We start from the raw sequence: 15,240 nt of genomic DNA, 5'->3' as shown, positions 1-15,240 counted from the left end.
CCAAAGGACAGGGGGAAGATGGTTAATAGGAATTGTGCAATCCATCAGAGTACCTTTACCATCTATCATTTTGCCGTCTACCTCTGACGAGCCTAGCTCACACCGGTAGGGCTCTGCTGTCATGTTTCTGTGCCCACATCAGCTTAAATAAAATCACACCAAGCAGGAACACGCTTCTTGCTGCTGTCAAAATTAAAATGCCATCCTCCCGTGCTGAGAAAATTTAGCAAACACAGAGTGCCCCTTTGCTGGGGCATTGCCTGACAAACCCCTCCATGTGTTACAAGTCGGAGAAAGGGAAATTACGCCTTTGTTTCAGCTGGCTTGAAGTTTGTGAGGAAGAGTTGAGGACTCTGAGCATCTCGTCTCAGCTCTAAGGGAAAGCTTTGCCCTGAGAAGCAGCACAGAGATAACGGGGAAGCACTTCCCAAAGATGAAGGGAACAGCTAAATTGGGAAGAAAGGCGAAGCGCCACGAGCAGCTCCTTGGCTTTTCCATTGCCATACCTAGCAGGGGCTGGAAGTGGTGAGCTGAAAGAAAAAAAATAAAGAACAGAAACATCGTCTTTCCTCACGAAGACCGATATAACAGAGAGCCAGCACTTCGTCGGTGCCCAACTCCTTCCCGAGCAGGCACACCTCCCTCCCCAAGCCCCCCAAGCCCTGTGACAGCCCCTTCCACGCCACTGCCCCAAGGACGACTCCTCCACCACCAAATCCACCACCGTGGCCACCACCAGGGCCACCACCACCACTCCTCCTCCTCCCCTCAGCCGCCCGGGGGCGGGGGCTCGGCGCGGGCCCATAAAGGCGGCGGCCCGGCCCTGCCAAGCCCAGCCCGGCCGCCCCCCGCCATGTCCCCGCCGCTGTCCCCGTCCCCGCCGCCCGCCCTGCCCTGGCTGCTCGCCGCCTGCTGCCTCTGCGCCCTGCCGCGGGGCTCTGGTAAGTCGGCGACACCCCCTCCCCTTCCTTCATATTTATTAATTTGAAGGTAAAAGGGGTGCCTGCTAACTGTACATGCTGTGTCCTTCCCCTCCCCGCAGGGTTTCCCCAGCCTTTCGCCCGCTACCGGGACGGCGCGGAGCTGCCCAAAAGTCAGGTAGGGCTCGTCTCCTCCTCCTGCTCCCTCTGGGAGCCCTGCTGGGGGTCCCAAGAGCCAGGCAGGCTCGTAGCCACCCAGTCCTGGCTCCTTGGGCTAAATGTGCCCCCCCGGCTATGCAAAACCTGCTGTTAATATATGGTCTCTACCCCTCAAGCAACTGGCGCTGTGCTTCAGTCAGTGGATGGAGCTGTCTCACCAACCCCAGGTAAGCTGCCTTTGGCAATGGGTTTTCTCTGCTGCATGCTGTGGGACCCCTGAGAGCCCGGCGAGCTTGCTGGATGTGCTGTCCTCCCCGCAGGGCTAGCTCGGTCCTAGGATCAGCAGGTGTGCTCGTCTTCCCATCGCAGTAGAGCACAAAGTGCTGTTGAGTGCTGTGGAGGATACCAGTGGGGTCCCAGATAGTGCAGGGGGGGTTTCTGAGGTCCTCAGAGGTTTGGGGAGCAGGGGGAGGCTCCGCAGCTTGTGTCTGCTGGCCCGGAGCTTGGAGCACTTCAGGCAGCAGAGTGACTTTGAAAAAGTAAACCCGCTTTGTTCAGCACCGAGCCCAAGGGGCATTTCCATTCTCCAAGGGTTGAGAAAGTCTTCGTAGTTATCTGGAAAATTTGAGCTTTTTTTTTTTTTTTTTCTGATGGATTTCAGTCTTGTAAGACTGCTGGCAAATAGTTCCCAAAGTCAGTTGTTTGGGTGTCTTGCATTTTATCTCCTGTGCTGTAGTTATTTCTCATCTGACGTGACTGTGTACATGAGCAAACCCTTATTCTGTACAAGTCAGTGTGGGACCCCCCCCTCCCCCTTCTTAGGGTGTCTGTTTCACCCCCACCTTTTCTCTCTTGCTCCTTGGGAGTCCTGAGATAAAATCCATTAAAAGAGCTGTGGTAATTCACTTCAGCAGAGTTTCTCTCTGGCCCGTGATCACTTATCCTACAGGTGTACAACCAGATCTTTTTAGCGTCTTATGACAGAAATATCCCTGTTGGATGTAGTGGGCTCTGTGGTCAAACATACCGAACAGCTTCCCCTAAAATGCTTAGAGATGAAAATGTGTACATTCAATATGCCAGAAAAAAACAGCCAATTCTTAGAACACTTAGCATAGGAAAGTGTATTTTAAATATGAAAGACTTATTTAAATCTCTTTATAGCAAGAGACTCTACTGACAACACGAGTAGTACTATATGCATTCTGCTTGTGCAAAATGCTTGTTTTTCATCTCATAATAGCTTTAGGAAGTCTTACCCTGCTCTGAGTGGTTTGAGTGGAACTGCGTACAATTTAAATTGCACTGGGATCACAATTGAGCCTGTTCTGTGTAAAAACCCTGTATACAACATCCCTATTGGGAAATGTATTCAACTGCTGTTTGACTTCGCAGATCTCCAGCACTGTTTTGGATCTTTGTTATTCCATATTCAACAGCATGCATACAAATGAGGTAAGGTGTAATTGCTTCATTTACTTAAAAGCATCCCTTACTTACATATTTCTCCAAGCAATAATATATAATCTAACACTGTCATGAATTAGGTGATGTGGGAGAGTAGCTATGAAATACATAAAAGAATATTCCTTTTCATTAGTGGCTTGCATGTAACTCTTCTTCCATTACTTTATAGATCAAACAGTTGTTTGTAGACCTCAGGAGCCAAAAAGTCCACTTGCAACTAGGGTTAGCATTTTAACCTGACCCTCACTTCTGAATAATACAGGGTTAAATATGCCGAAAAAAAAAGAACCCACGACATTGGTTCAACATTGATTTAAGATCATGCTGGACATGGAAACATTATGAGCTGCTTTACTGGTTTGGTTTTTTTTTTTTGATGTTTTATTTAAGTTTCTTTTTTTTTTTTTTTTTTTTTTTTTTGGTGTGCCTGAATCAGATTCAAAAGCTTAAGCTGAAAGGTTGAATTATTGAGTATAGCACTTTGTCATTGGTGCAGTCATATTAGGAACTAGCTCAATGTCAGTTCTGCTTCATACTGCTTTCTTATTATCACCAGTTAATCAACAGTTCCTTTCCCATAAAATTCATACTGCCTGTAGGTATGTTATGAAAGCTAATTCACTTGTGGAGCTTGAGTCCTATAGTTGTGATTTAATAAAAAAAGAGCCTTCAAGACAATAATAGAAAGTATTTTAACGTGTTTTTCACCTCTCTTCTTGCCAGTGTCTTTAGCTTAGAATTCCATGCATGCTTTCTTAAAGCAGCTATAACAATGTGCAGTACTGAAGTTTATTATATAAAGATTCTAGCATTTCAGTCTTAAATGTCCTCCGAATGAATTGAGTTCAATATTAACTCCTGTGCTTCTACAGCTTAGCTAATGAGGGGACATCCAGAATCAGACAGTAACTTTGCGTACAGATCTATTTCTAGGGCTGATTTGGTTACTAAACTTGCTAAAAATTCACCCTCTGTTTTGAGTCCTTAAGACTGGGAGCTGGATCCCATACAGTATCCTTTCAAGAGGTACGACTAATACTTGTTACATATCTGCAGTAGGATTACATGTAGGTGGACTGAAGCTAAATGAGAGATGGAAGAACTAAACAAAAATGCCAATTGTTACCTGGCTGTTCAAATCTCTTACGACATGAAGCTGTATTTTCTCAGCCCACAAGGACTCTGGAGAAGACACTGCAAACACGAGTCTATAAGTGGTGCTGCAAATGAAACAGTTATGAAATCCTACTGATTTCACCTGGACCTGAACTTTCTTCACAATCCTGTATTTGTGTGGTTTTATATAAACTTTAATTCAGAGTTGTAGATTAAGCAGAGAAGGCAGATAGTGTTTCAAGAGAAGGAATGATGCTTCAGCATCGTGACAGGCAAAGTCAGTGGCAATGTTGGCATAATGGGACTTGAGCTGCATTCGGGGAACTTAAAATCTGTTGGGACAACTGACAGACTACTCAGTTTCTGTATCGAATCTTCAGGTATATCTTGTAGATGGCACTTTCAAATGAATCAACAGAAACTAAATATCTAAACCCGACTACATCGGAAAAAATCTCCATTAACCCTTTCCTAAAATCAAGCCAATATACTGTTTAAAAGCTCACTTGTTGCTGTATTTCTTCGATAGGATAAAACCATAAATTAGATAGGATATTTGAAAGTGAGTTTAAGTCATGAATTGTTGCCTCTTTGCTTGATAAACAGTAACCATCTCAGAACAAACAATCTTTGTACTCTGTCTTCGCATCCTTTAAAGCATCCCCACTGAGCATGTACTTTTCTCCTTTGTTTCATACTGAGCTGGCATTAATGGGATTTGTTCTATAAATCATTGCCTCAGGGCTTGAACCAAGAATAGGTTAACAAGGAAATCCTCATCTCATACCCCGAATGCCAATTCCCTCCTTTCTTGTATATTTTTCTTTTTAAATTCCTACTCCCCAGTTTCCCATCTTCACTCATTTCCTGTGATCTCCTCATTTGTCTTCATATCCTCACTCATTACGTGTGCTTGGTTTTCAAGCCCACCCCAGACAACTAACAGATTAGAGCAGGGAGAACTAAAAGCAACCTAAAAACACCTTCCCCCTCATCCACCTTCTTCTATGTCCTTCCCACAAGTGCTGCAGGGGAATGGAGAAGAGGGACTGCGGTCAGTCCCTAAAGCTTTATGTCTGCCCCTGCTCCATGTGGGGTCCCTCCCACGGGATGCCAGCCTTCCCCAACTGAGCCTGCGGGGGCTGCCCACAGGCAGCAGCTCTTCAAGCGCTGCTCCCACACGGCTCCATCCCATGGGGTCCATCCATCCCCGAGGAGCAAACTGCTCCAGCACAGGTCCCCCACGGGTGGGCGGCAGCTCCCCCCAGACCCCTGCTCCTGCATGGGCTCCTCTCCACAGGCTGCAGCTCCAGCCTGGGGCCTGCTCCTGCGGGGGCTCTCCATGGGCCGCAGCCTCCCCCAGGCCACATCCACCTGCTCCACCGGGGGCTCCTCCACCCATGGGGGGGCTGCAGCGTGGAGATCTGCTCCATGTGGGACCCATGGGCTGCAGGGGGACAGCCTGCTCCACCAGGGGCCTCTCCACAGGCTACAGAGGAACTTCTACAACATGCCTGGAGCACCTCCTGCCCTCCTGCTGCACTCACCTTGGGGTCTGCAGGGCTGCTTCTCTCACATTTTCTCTCTCCCAGTTGCTGTTGCACATCAGGTTTTCCTTAACACTGCTCTCCCAGAGGCCCACCCAGCATCACTCCCTGTCTCTGGCCAGCAGCAGGTCCTTTTTGGAGCCATTGGGAGCTGGCTCTGATCTGACATGGGGCAGCTGCTGGGCTCTGCTCACAGAGGACACTCCTGCAGCCCCCCTGCTGCCAAGCCCTTGCCACAGAAACCCAATACACCGATGTAGTAGTGGCTGTGGCTTAGAGCTTCTGGCCAGCCAGAAGTGTGGAGCCAGGTAGCTGTGCTGCAGGCAGGAGGGCTCCCAGACCTCACAGGTGTACCAGAGTGCAGGTTCAGAGCTTCGTTAGACACTAGGCTTGGTCTGCTCCCGTGAAGTCATGGAGAAAGTTTGTATTCTTTGATGTCAGGATGAATAGAAAAGTGGTGAATTTCCTGAAGAATAAAAAGGGTGAAGGGGAAGGCTTAAAGACAGCAACGATACCTGGGTAATTCAGAAGGGCAATCCAAAAGCCGGAGAGCAGCCCCACTTTAAGAAGGTAAGAAAGAGCTGTAAGTGCCATTCAAGCTTGAGGAATGGAGCTGCTGTGCTCACTGCACTTTGAGTTCTGTTTCGCCCCCCTGAGCTGGAAGCATGTTGAATGATGAGGTTGGTTAAAGTGAGATTTAAAATAAATCTTTAAAAAGATCCATTTGCTGCTGCTGTTCTTGTAGCTGTCTTCTCTGCTTGTACTGTTCTCTCTTCTCACACGGAGTGGAGAACCTGATCAGTGACAGAGGATTAATGTAACAAACCAAAGAAGTGACAGCATCTTGATTAATTTACACTGTCAACTTGCAGGAATCACAGATTGCTACTGCAGAGTTTACAAAGAAGGTATGTAAATGTAATGACAAGTGAGTAGCAGTAGACAGTGGTGTATGGCCATTTCTGTGCTTCTTTTGCTGCTTTATACAAGTAATTTTTTTTTAATGGTTGGGAAGAAAGCTGTGCAGACCCTGCTTCTGCAAAGAAATGCACCACGTATAAAGCTTTCTTTTCTACATTTTCTCAAGTCTGTGAATCTTTAATTATGGTAATTTAGTATATTTACACTAGACAGAATGGATAGTTGTTGACATTGCCCTTTAGGTATTAATTTTTAATGAGCATTCCAGATGAACGGGCACTGGAGACTATCAGCATCTCATTGTTTGCATGCTGCTGAAAAATGCCCTGAATTATTGATAATCTGATGGACAGACACCAAAACTTGTAAACAGATCTATGGAACTGAGCTTAAATTGTTTTGTTAATGGTTTTGTATTTTATTTTACAGGATAGTCACGGGACTCTGGGACGGCCGTTTTTCCTTTTCAGGGTATCTGAATCTTTTGCTCTTAAAGATTTGCATAACAGACAATGTTATATATGGATATGAGCAACTGCTTACCTTTACAAACTCGTGCTGCACTTGTTTTGATGAGATACCAAATATCCCTTCCTTGAAAGCTGAAGAAGCCATTTGCTTAAAAAGCTCTGGTTCAGCTAAAAGACCACAAGATGATGAGATATGGGGTAGTAATGGATTAAACCTTTTTTGCTTGGAAGAGGTGACTGCAATTACTGTCTCGAGTCAAGTCATCCAAAGAGAGAAGTAGTATGTGGCTTGTTGTGTCAGAAATGACCAAGGTGTCCTTGTACTAAATTCTCCAGACAAAACGTGCCTGAGCTGACTGTCCACGTGGTCTGAAAGGTCTGGTTAGCTAGTGATGGTATCAGGGTGAAAAGCCAAAGCAACATTACAGAGATCATTTCCCTCAATTTATTCACCCATTGGCCTGATGAACTATGGCATGGCCTAATGTAGAATATGCTGGTCTATGGTTATATGATTAATCTTGCATGATTAACACCAAACTAGTTAGTAGGAATATTGTCAACACATCGGAAAAGAAATCTGTTAAAAAGGAGATTCTGGCAGGTAACCAGAGTCCCAGTTCAGGCCAGCCAGGTACTTTCAGTCCTGGTATTTATATACTCTGTTGGTCATCAGGTTAGTACCTTCATGAAGTGGGACCAAGATCCTTAATGAGAATAATTAAAGTCAGACTATTTAACTGTTTGGATGGAGGCTGAATAAATACTTCTCAGGTTCAGAGGCAAAACCCAGCCTGCATGGCTCCCCCTGGTATTTGACATGTTGTCCCTTTAACGGAAATCTTACTGCAGCCTTTTCACATGCTCTGGGAGGTGTATTTTGGTGTGCATATAAATCTGGCATCTAATACTAGTGTAAATACCATCTTATAAACCTATCTCATTATTGTATTTTTCAGCCTCGAAATGGAAGAACTATTGAAGGCAGTGGTGAGTAGGCCATCCAAAGGTGACAAGAATTTATTCTGTTTCAATAACGATGATCCTTGTGGCAGAAGGAGTTACTGAGGAGTATTATAGTAAAAACCCAAGATACCCATTGGGATATTTCACACAGTCTCTGAAAGCTATCAGGGTAGAAGTGCTTTCTTGCATGCTCAAGGAATTACAGTATATGCTTTTGACAAAAAGACTCTTTTCTTTCTTCAAGGTTCCTTCAGGAGGAGCTTTCATCCCCTATAAAAATTATAGAAGTGATACAAAAATGATAAAGGTTGAGAAAAAATCCTTTTTTTTTTTTTTTTTTTTTTTCCCCTAGAGGGTGTAAATTGTACTTTGAACATAAAAGCTAGCCATGTCCTTCACTGTGATAAATATGTTCACTGACCTCTGTTCCAAGAGACCTTCAGTCACTAATCCCACATGAGAACCCACGAATACAGATCTCTGCATGCAGAGGGGAGTCATCCTCACCTCAGGATTAGAATCCCTTTTTGAGTAAACATTAAAAAGAGGAGGGGTGGGGATGTAAAGAAGGAGGAGAGTGAGATCTAATATCATGTAGCTCTTCTTTATCCATCTTTGGAAGGGTCTTTTGAAGGTCTTTGTTAGCTTTAATGGGAAATGCACAAAACAGGCAATGTAAATGCATCTCCTTGTTAGTTTCTCTTCTTCTAATCTTTTATTCTGCAATAAAAGATAAATATTTTTTGTTTGCAGCATAAGAATTAGATCCAACTGTTGGCTGGAAGGGTTGTTTTTCTGGGGGGAACAAGGCAGGGGAATAGCAAAGAAATAATGCAAAGAAATACAGCAAAGGTATTATTTGCTTTATTTACAAGATTAAATCACTTCGGAAAGAAAGGAGACAAAGACTGTGAGAGTATCACAGAGCAGCATTGCAGTGTTCTTGCTCTGGTCTTACCCAGAGCTCAGTGCCCTGAGTCATCTGGGCTGCAGGATCAACACTGCCTCCAGTGCTCTGAATGAAAGTCAGTGAAGTTAGGACATGGTGGAGAGAGAAGGACTGTACTGGGAGGGAGGATTCATGTTTGAATGCAAGTAGCAGACACGGACACTTACCCAGTATTTCAAACTTTCATCTATTTTAATCTTCTGGTGCTAGGATTTGAGGACCAGACATACATAAGTGAATGCTAAACCATATTCCGATCAACTTTTCAACATAAAAAGTGATTTTGTGTTATTTTTTTCTTCAGAATACCATGGAATATGAAGTTTGTGGGTCGATTTACTAGCTCGGTAACTTGATTTATACAAAGAAAAGAGACTTGCCGTTGCCCTGTTCATCTATTATGTGACTCAGTTGTCTGGAATTTAGTGTTCCATGTAATAAATTTGCAATCAGTAATTCTTCTTGTTGTCCTTCTTTATTGTAGCAGGTACTAACCCTCGTCAGGCTGTATTGTAGCATTGTCTCGTTCTAACTGTGTTCAGAGGAGATCAATCATCTGAATATAGATAATTTTCAAATACTTTCAACCATGCATTTTATATTTATTGCATATTCTTTAGTAGGGTCCTGAGTGATGAGCTGCCCTTTTGACAAGAAAATACACTTTCCTATAATTTCAGAATATACACCCTAAACAACACATTAAAATCACTGTGGATATTTTCATGAATTATTTATTACTTTGAATAATTAAGGGCTTGAGTGTGATAAATGATGAACCCAAAGCACATTGAAGGAAGTGGAACACATACTGCTGTTCAGACAGGCACTATTCAATCAGATGATACTCTTTTTTTTTTTTTTTTCCCAGCTTGCCTTACTGGCTATCATAAAGCACAAACGAGTCACTTATGAGAGATACTCTAAACATCCACCCTTTTTACTGAAATGGGGAATTAAAATCTATGGTGCAGCCAGCTGTTTGCACTGTGAGGAGTGGGATGATTTCTTTTGGAAGTCAGAGTTATTTAGGGGCAGAAAGCTTAAAGTACTGAAATTATTACTTCCTTCAGAGAAGAGTATAATAAAAGACAAGGTGGAGGTTACAAGGCTTACCTTGTGGAAATACACCAGGTTGGGATTCCCCTGTAAAAACTGTCCCACAGCAGTGGTCTCCTCAAGTCCTCCCTTATCTTCCCTTCCCCTCCTGGGGAACTCAGCCCTAGTACCATGGCATGAAACCATCTCTGTTATGCTGGCACAGGTGTCTGTGAATGGGGTTTGCCAGCTCCACGGTCTTCAAAAACATACTCTGAGAAACAAGTGGTGGTTTTGTGCGTGTGTTTTTGTTTTGTTTGTCTTGTGCGTTATTTTTAACTGGCTAAGGTTCCAATTTGGGCTGTATTAGCAGAATTTTGCCCAGTAGAGAGAAGGAAGTGATGAGTTATTTGGCTGTTGTTGGACCCTATCTAGGTTAATGTGTCCAGCTGTGGGCCCCTAATCCAGGAAAGACATAGACAAATGGAAAGGAGCACATGTAGATCCCCCCAAAACCAATGGGGCTGGAGCACTTGGCCCATGAGGAGATGCAGGGCCAGGTCAGCCTGGAGGAGGGATGGCTTCAGGCCACCTGATGGCCTCCCAGGACCTGAGAGGTGACATCAAGGGGACACAGCCAGGCACTTCATGGTGCAGGGTGGGAGCACAAGTGGCAACAGGCATTATTAGGTGAAACAAGGGAGGTTGAAGCTGGCCATAAGGAGAACCTTTTCCCCAGGAGAACAGCCAAACAGTGCAAAAGGTTGCCCAGAGATGCACTGTCCAGCCTTAGAGGTCTGTAAGACTGGAGAAGACAAAACCCAGTGTGAATTCATGCTTGGGACTGAACAAGGAAGCACAGGCCATAAATAGACGTGGGCAATGGGGGAGCAGGTCTGCTCCTTGAACCAGGACCTCAGCACAAATATGGCTTGGTTTTATCCCAAAACTGTGCCTGCACACCACAAGCCAAGCACTGGACTGCTGAGAAGGTGCAAAAATGAGAGGCAGGAGCCGCTCAGCATCCTGCCAGGCAGGGACCAGCAGGAGGGGCTGCACCACAAGGGGGGACAAGCCAGGACCCCCACAGCCTCTAATGGGGTGGCACCTGGCTGAAGGACTCTGTAGGTCCCATACCTCCACCTGGGCAGAGGGTGCTGGCGAGGGGCTGTGGGGTGTCCCAAGGGAGGCTGCTAAGGGCATCCATGGCCTGTTTGTGCCCTCATGGCACACCGCTGAGCACTGTGTTGGCAAATCCTACTGGAAGTGGTTGGGTCATGGAAAGATTACCAAAGGGATGCTGGCTTCTCTGGCTCCTGAAGTGCTAGGAGCCAGCTGGGAGAAAGCTAAGCCACCTGCAAGTGGTGGGGATGCACTGCAGTAACGCATGGAATTGCAAGGTAATGATGCTAAAGCACAGCGATGGCACTTGTGGCCTGTTTCACATCAGAGGCCAAAGCTAAAGACAATCAGGCCTTGCTCAGTTCTGCATGAATACCATACCACACACAGCTCATGCTGTGCTCTCGCCATCAGCTGCGCCTTCCTCCACCCACAGCAGGTTTCGGGAATAACGCCTAGTGGGGCCTTCAAGCTGGCTAAATAAAGGTGATAAACGCGTGGTAATCTGCAGGTAATTAGCTGGGATTCCTCAGCTGTGTTTCTGTAGTATCTGTGGCTCCCCTGTGACACGCACAGGAGAGCTCTTGTTCGCCACGCAGCGGGAACCTTTGCTCCCCGGAGCAATGCAGATGGCAGCTGTGGAAGAGGAGAGATTCATAGCGTTGACATGTAGAGGTCATCCTTGGCCCAAAACTCTTTCTGAGCATCCATCCCACTGCAAAACCCACAGCAGAAAGCTGAGGAGGCCAGATGGGTGGCAACAACAATCAGAAGGACAGAAAACTTTCAGCGAGAAAAAGGAACAACAGCTCAGTTCCCCATGTCAGCAAGAGAAGGGACAAATAAAAGGGGACGTGACAGGATACACAAAGTAATGAGCATGTTTAGAAGAGTAAATCCAATGCTTATCCATCCTCCTGTAATGAAAAGGAGCAACGGGGGAGATTCAATTACTCTGAGAGGCAATACATTTAAGCCACAAAGGGGATTTTTTTTTTTTTTCTGACACTTAATCAACTCCTGAAACTAGTTGCTGTAGCTTAGAGCATGCCGCTCGAGACAGCTCTGCTGGCTCTCAGCAAGGCAGGCACAACTTCACACCGCCTAATTTACCTTGAAAATCACTCCAGGCTGGCCCAGGACCTCCTGTGTTAAAAGCCTGGGCTGCCGGGGCTTGGCTCAGCGGCTCCCGCAGCACAGCACTGCTCAGCAGAGCGCACAGCGAGGAACCTGCAAATGGGCTTGCTGGGGGGGGTGAGTGCTGCGTGCCCTCTCCACGGGCTGCTTGCTAAAGAGCCAGAGCACGAAGCATGGGAGGAAAACCCTCCTGGCACTTTGCTTCGCTCTCTCAGGTCCCTTCATGCTCCGTTGCCTTGGACAGCCTCGCTCCCTGCCAGTCCCCTGGGCTCCATTTCTGCGCCGTAGGTGGAAGGTGAAATGCACGCTGCAGGCTTCTCCCTCAGTCCTAGGTCTGGCAGGGCTCAAATGTCTCGATTCCTGCTTCTAGCAAAGGGGCTAGCCCTTTAGCATTGCACAAACACTTTGCTGAATCAAGGATGCAAACGAGTTGCGACAGAATTAACGCGACAAATTGTATTTATTTGTTCCTGAAGCTTCTTTGCCAGAATGCAATGCACGGGGTTTTGCAGGGCTGATAGCACTCGCTCGCAACCTGGCTCCCACCAGGCGGGCACACTTACTAAATCTCCAGGCAATGGCAAGCCGGGAGGGACTGCAAGTGCTGGAGGACAGAGTCAGCATTCAGGAAGGTCTTGGCAAAGATACATCTGGGGAAAAAAATGTATGTATGGCTCATTGAGGATGAAAGTAAGGTATCATACGTGCAGAGGAATAATCAGTCACAGCTTTACAGAAACAGGGCTGGGTGACTGCAAGCAGTCAAGTATCAGTGTTTGGGAGAGCTCAAAAATATGATGTGGAATGAATGAGAAGCTGTAAAGAGAGACATGAGAGATTTTGCACTGCTTGTTGCAGGGAAGACTTACAGAGTAGCACTGAAGGAGAAGGAAGGAAAGGCAGCAGAGGAGAGCCCAGCAGAGAGGAAAGATGGGTTAAGGGAAGATAGCACCCTGAACGAAGAGGGGTGGGTTGCAAGAAGGAAGGTTTGAAGCAAGGAATGATAAAATGCTTCATTTTAAGCTTACTGCTCCTGGCACTAACAACCATGCCCGTGAATACAGCCAGGAGTAGTAAGCTTAAAGTGAGGAAGGAATCTCATTATATCTGACAATCAGGAGAACGAAGCCCTGACAGACGGTCAGAGTTATCTTTTCTTGGTCATACAAATTCTCCCGGTGGACTGAAACCTCACTTGGACTGTTCTTTACAAAAGTCCTGGCTCTGAAATAACTGTGAGCAGCACTTTCTCTCCTCTGTGTTATGTCACGGTGCAATGTTTATTGCTAATTATGTTTAATTAATGAAATGTAGTACTGTTCTTTACTTGAATATCCAGCACACCTCAGAGAGAATTTGCTCTGACTGCTTCTGCAGTGGAAGATTCAATCTCGGAGAGCTCAGCACTTAGACTTTACATGGGTGAAAGCTCATCTTGTTCGCCACTCAGTGGAAACTTTTGCCAATCCAAATGCCACCTGTGGAAGAGGAGAGATTAGTAGCATTGACATGTAGAGGTCAGTTCATCTTGTGTTAGTAAAAACTGTGACAAATGCCACCTTACTCCCAGAGCTGCGTGTACCCAGAGCTATGGGGCAGCCTCTTTGCTTCTGGGATGCATGTGTAGCACAAAAGAAGACATCCCAGTGTGGAAAAAGAAGCATATGGATTACAGAAAAAACAACAACAACAACAACAACAACAACAAAAAAAACACATGGAAATGCCCATTTGGGATCTGCAAACTCAGACTGCACACGAACCAGAGTCCTTTGAAAACAAATGGGGGGATTCAGACGAATGTCAATGGGGACAAACCAAAGGACAGTGAGATAACTGCCAGATATGCACAACAAGAAATATTATCTAGGAGCTAAACACACATCAGCTGACTGCTTGGCTCCTCTTCACAGTCCCCAGCAGGTAAGGAGACAGAAGTAGCTGCAGAAATTGCGAATCTACCTGCTGTAGATTTCAAACCATTTAACACAGCCAATCTGACAGAGGATGTGCAGCCTCTCGACAGGCTGGCCAAAAGCTCCCTGCACCCTGCTGCAGTTTTACTGGTGTATGCGAGGCCAGGGAATAACCCCCTGCTACAAGACGGATATGCTTATTGCTCTAAAGACAGCATCAAAATGTTTATTTGTTTGCTGGGCTATTAGAATCGGGCAGTGACTGCAGGATCTCTACTGGCAGCTGAGATGGATGCTTGTGTGGAGGTTGCTGTGAAGGCTTCTCCTACCTGCCTGCTCCAGACAACTCACACATCACTTTTGCCACCCGTCTACCTTACCAGACAGAGAAAAAGCCCGTGTTTGACAGGGCTGGATGGCCATAAACTGTCTTAATCCAGACATTTGTCACCCTGATAGGTTTCTCCACCGAACAACTAGAAGCAGCTGCCAAGTCTCCTTCTCCGGTCCTTTCTGCATCTACTTTTTCTACGGTGAAGGAACAAAAATGTAACTGGTCTCATAACTGGCTATTCACCACCCAAAAACTTGACATTTCTCTAGGGGGAAGAGCCTCACGCACCAAAGACTGTCTATTATCCTTCAGCCTGCTGAGAGATCAACAGAGAAAGTCTGAAGGAGAATATACAGCAAAGCTGAAAGAAAACAAAATGTTTTGAATATCTTTGCTGCAAAGGTTTTGAATGAAGCTCAGGGGTTTCTGCACAGCAGTTCAGACAGATCCTGCTGAATTCCTGCCTGGGGTGAGGAGCACACATATTTCTGGAGTACAGCCATCTAAATGTAAAGCAGTGAAAGACCAGCATACAAACTCGAATTTCCAACAGAAAAGGCAAAATACGGTACACAGATGAACTGACACCAGTACAAAGGATCAGCATCAACCCGTCAGAAAAGGAACAAAATCTGGGAGGGTAATTCAGTGCAGGACCGAGCTCCTGCTTCCTCTGACGACCCTGGGGTGCAGGACTTGCCACAGCTGCGTGGGCGTTGTGGGGTCTCCATGGGCTGCACCACAGATCTGCTATATAAATACCCCAAATATCCTTTGTTTATAACATGGTAGTCTTATACCAAGTTCTCTCCTCCAGTTCCACAGCTGTGTATATTTTGTGTATAACCACTGGGATACCCGAAAATTATTATTTCGTGACAGCCGGTACCCTGCAGCAGGGCGTGCAGCTGACTTCTCTAAGGGCACAGGATGCTTAGCGCTGCAATATTGGGGCTGGGCACCAGAGGGCAACGCTGCTAGCAAGCCTGGGATGCTCACACCGGAGGCACGCCAGGACCCTCCCCGCTCTCTGCGAGGCATCACTGCCGTGCTGCGGCCGCTGGTGCAATGTGCTCGTTTCGATACTGACTCGGGTGACAAATGAGTTAAGCCTTCGTGTACCCCTTGTACTCACCTGGACGAAGCGATCAGAGGCCATAACTTGTGATTGATTTATT

General features: G+C 46.1%; 1 protein-coding gene across 1 annotated transcript; it reads left to right on the top strand.

Moving 5' to 3' along the window:
* Positions 1-801: 801 nt before the first annotated feature.
* On the top strand, positions 802-8,971 carry NMS (neuromedin S). Its single transcript, XM_084527009.1, has 8 exons — positions 802-941; positions 1,043-1,098; positions 1,256-1,306; positions 2,475-2,534; positions 6,082-6,117; positions 6,560-6,601; positions 7,560-7,590; positions 8,820-8,971. Exons 1-8 carry the CDS (start codon positions 854-856, stop codon positions 8,834-8,836), a joined length of 381 nt encoding a protein of 126 aa, XP_084383135.1. The 5' UTR covers positions 802-853; the 3' UTR covers positions 8,837-8,971.
* Positions 8,972-15,240: the final 6,269 nt, after the last annotated feature.

This window comes from Aythya ferina, assembly GCF_964211825.1.
Source record: "Aythya ferina genome assembly, chromosome: 1".
NCBI lineage: Eukaryota > Metazoa > Chordata > Aves > Anseriformes > Anatidae > Aythya > Aythya ferina.
This window is presented reverse-complemented; position numbering and strand designations above follow the sequence as displayed.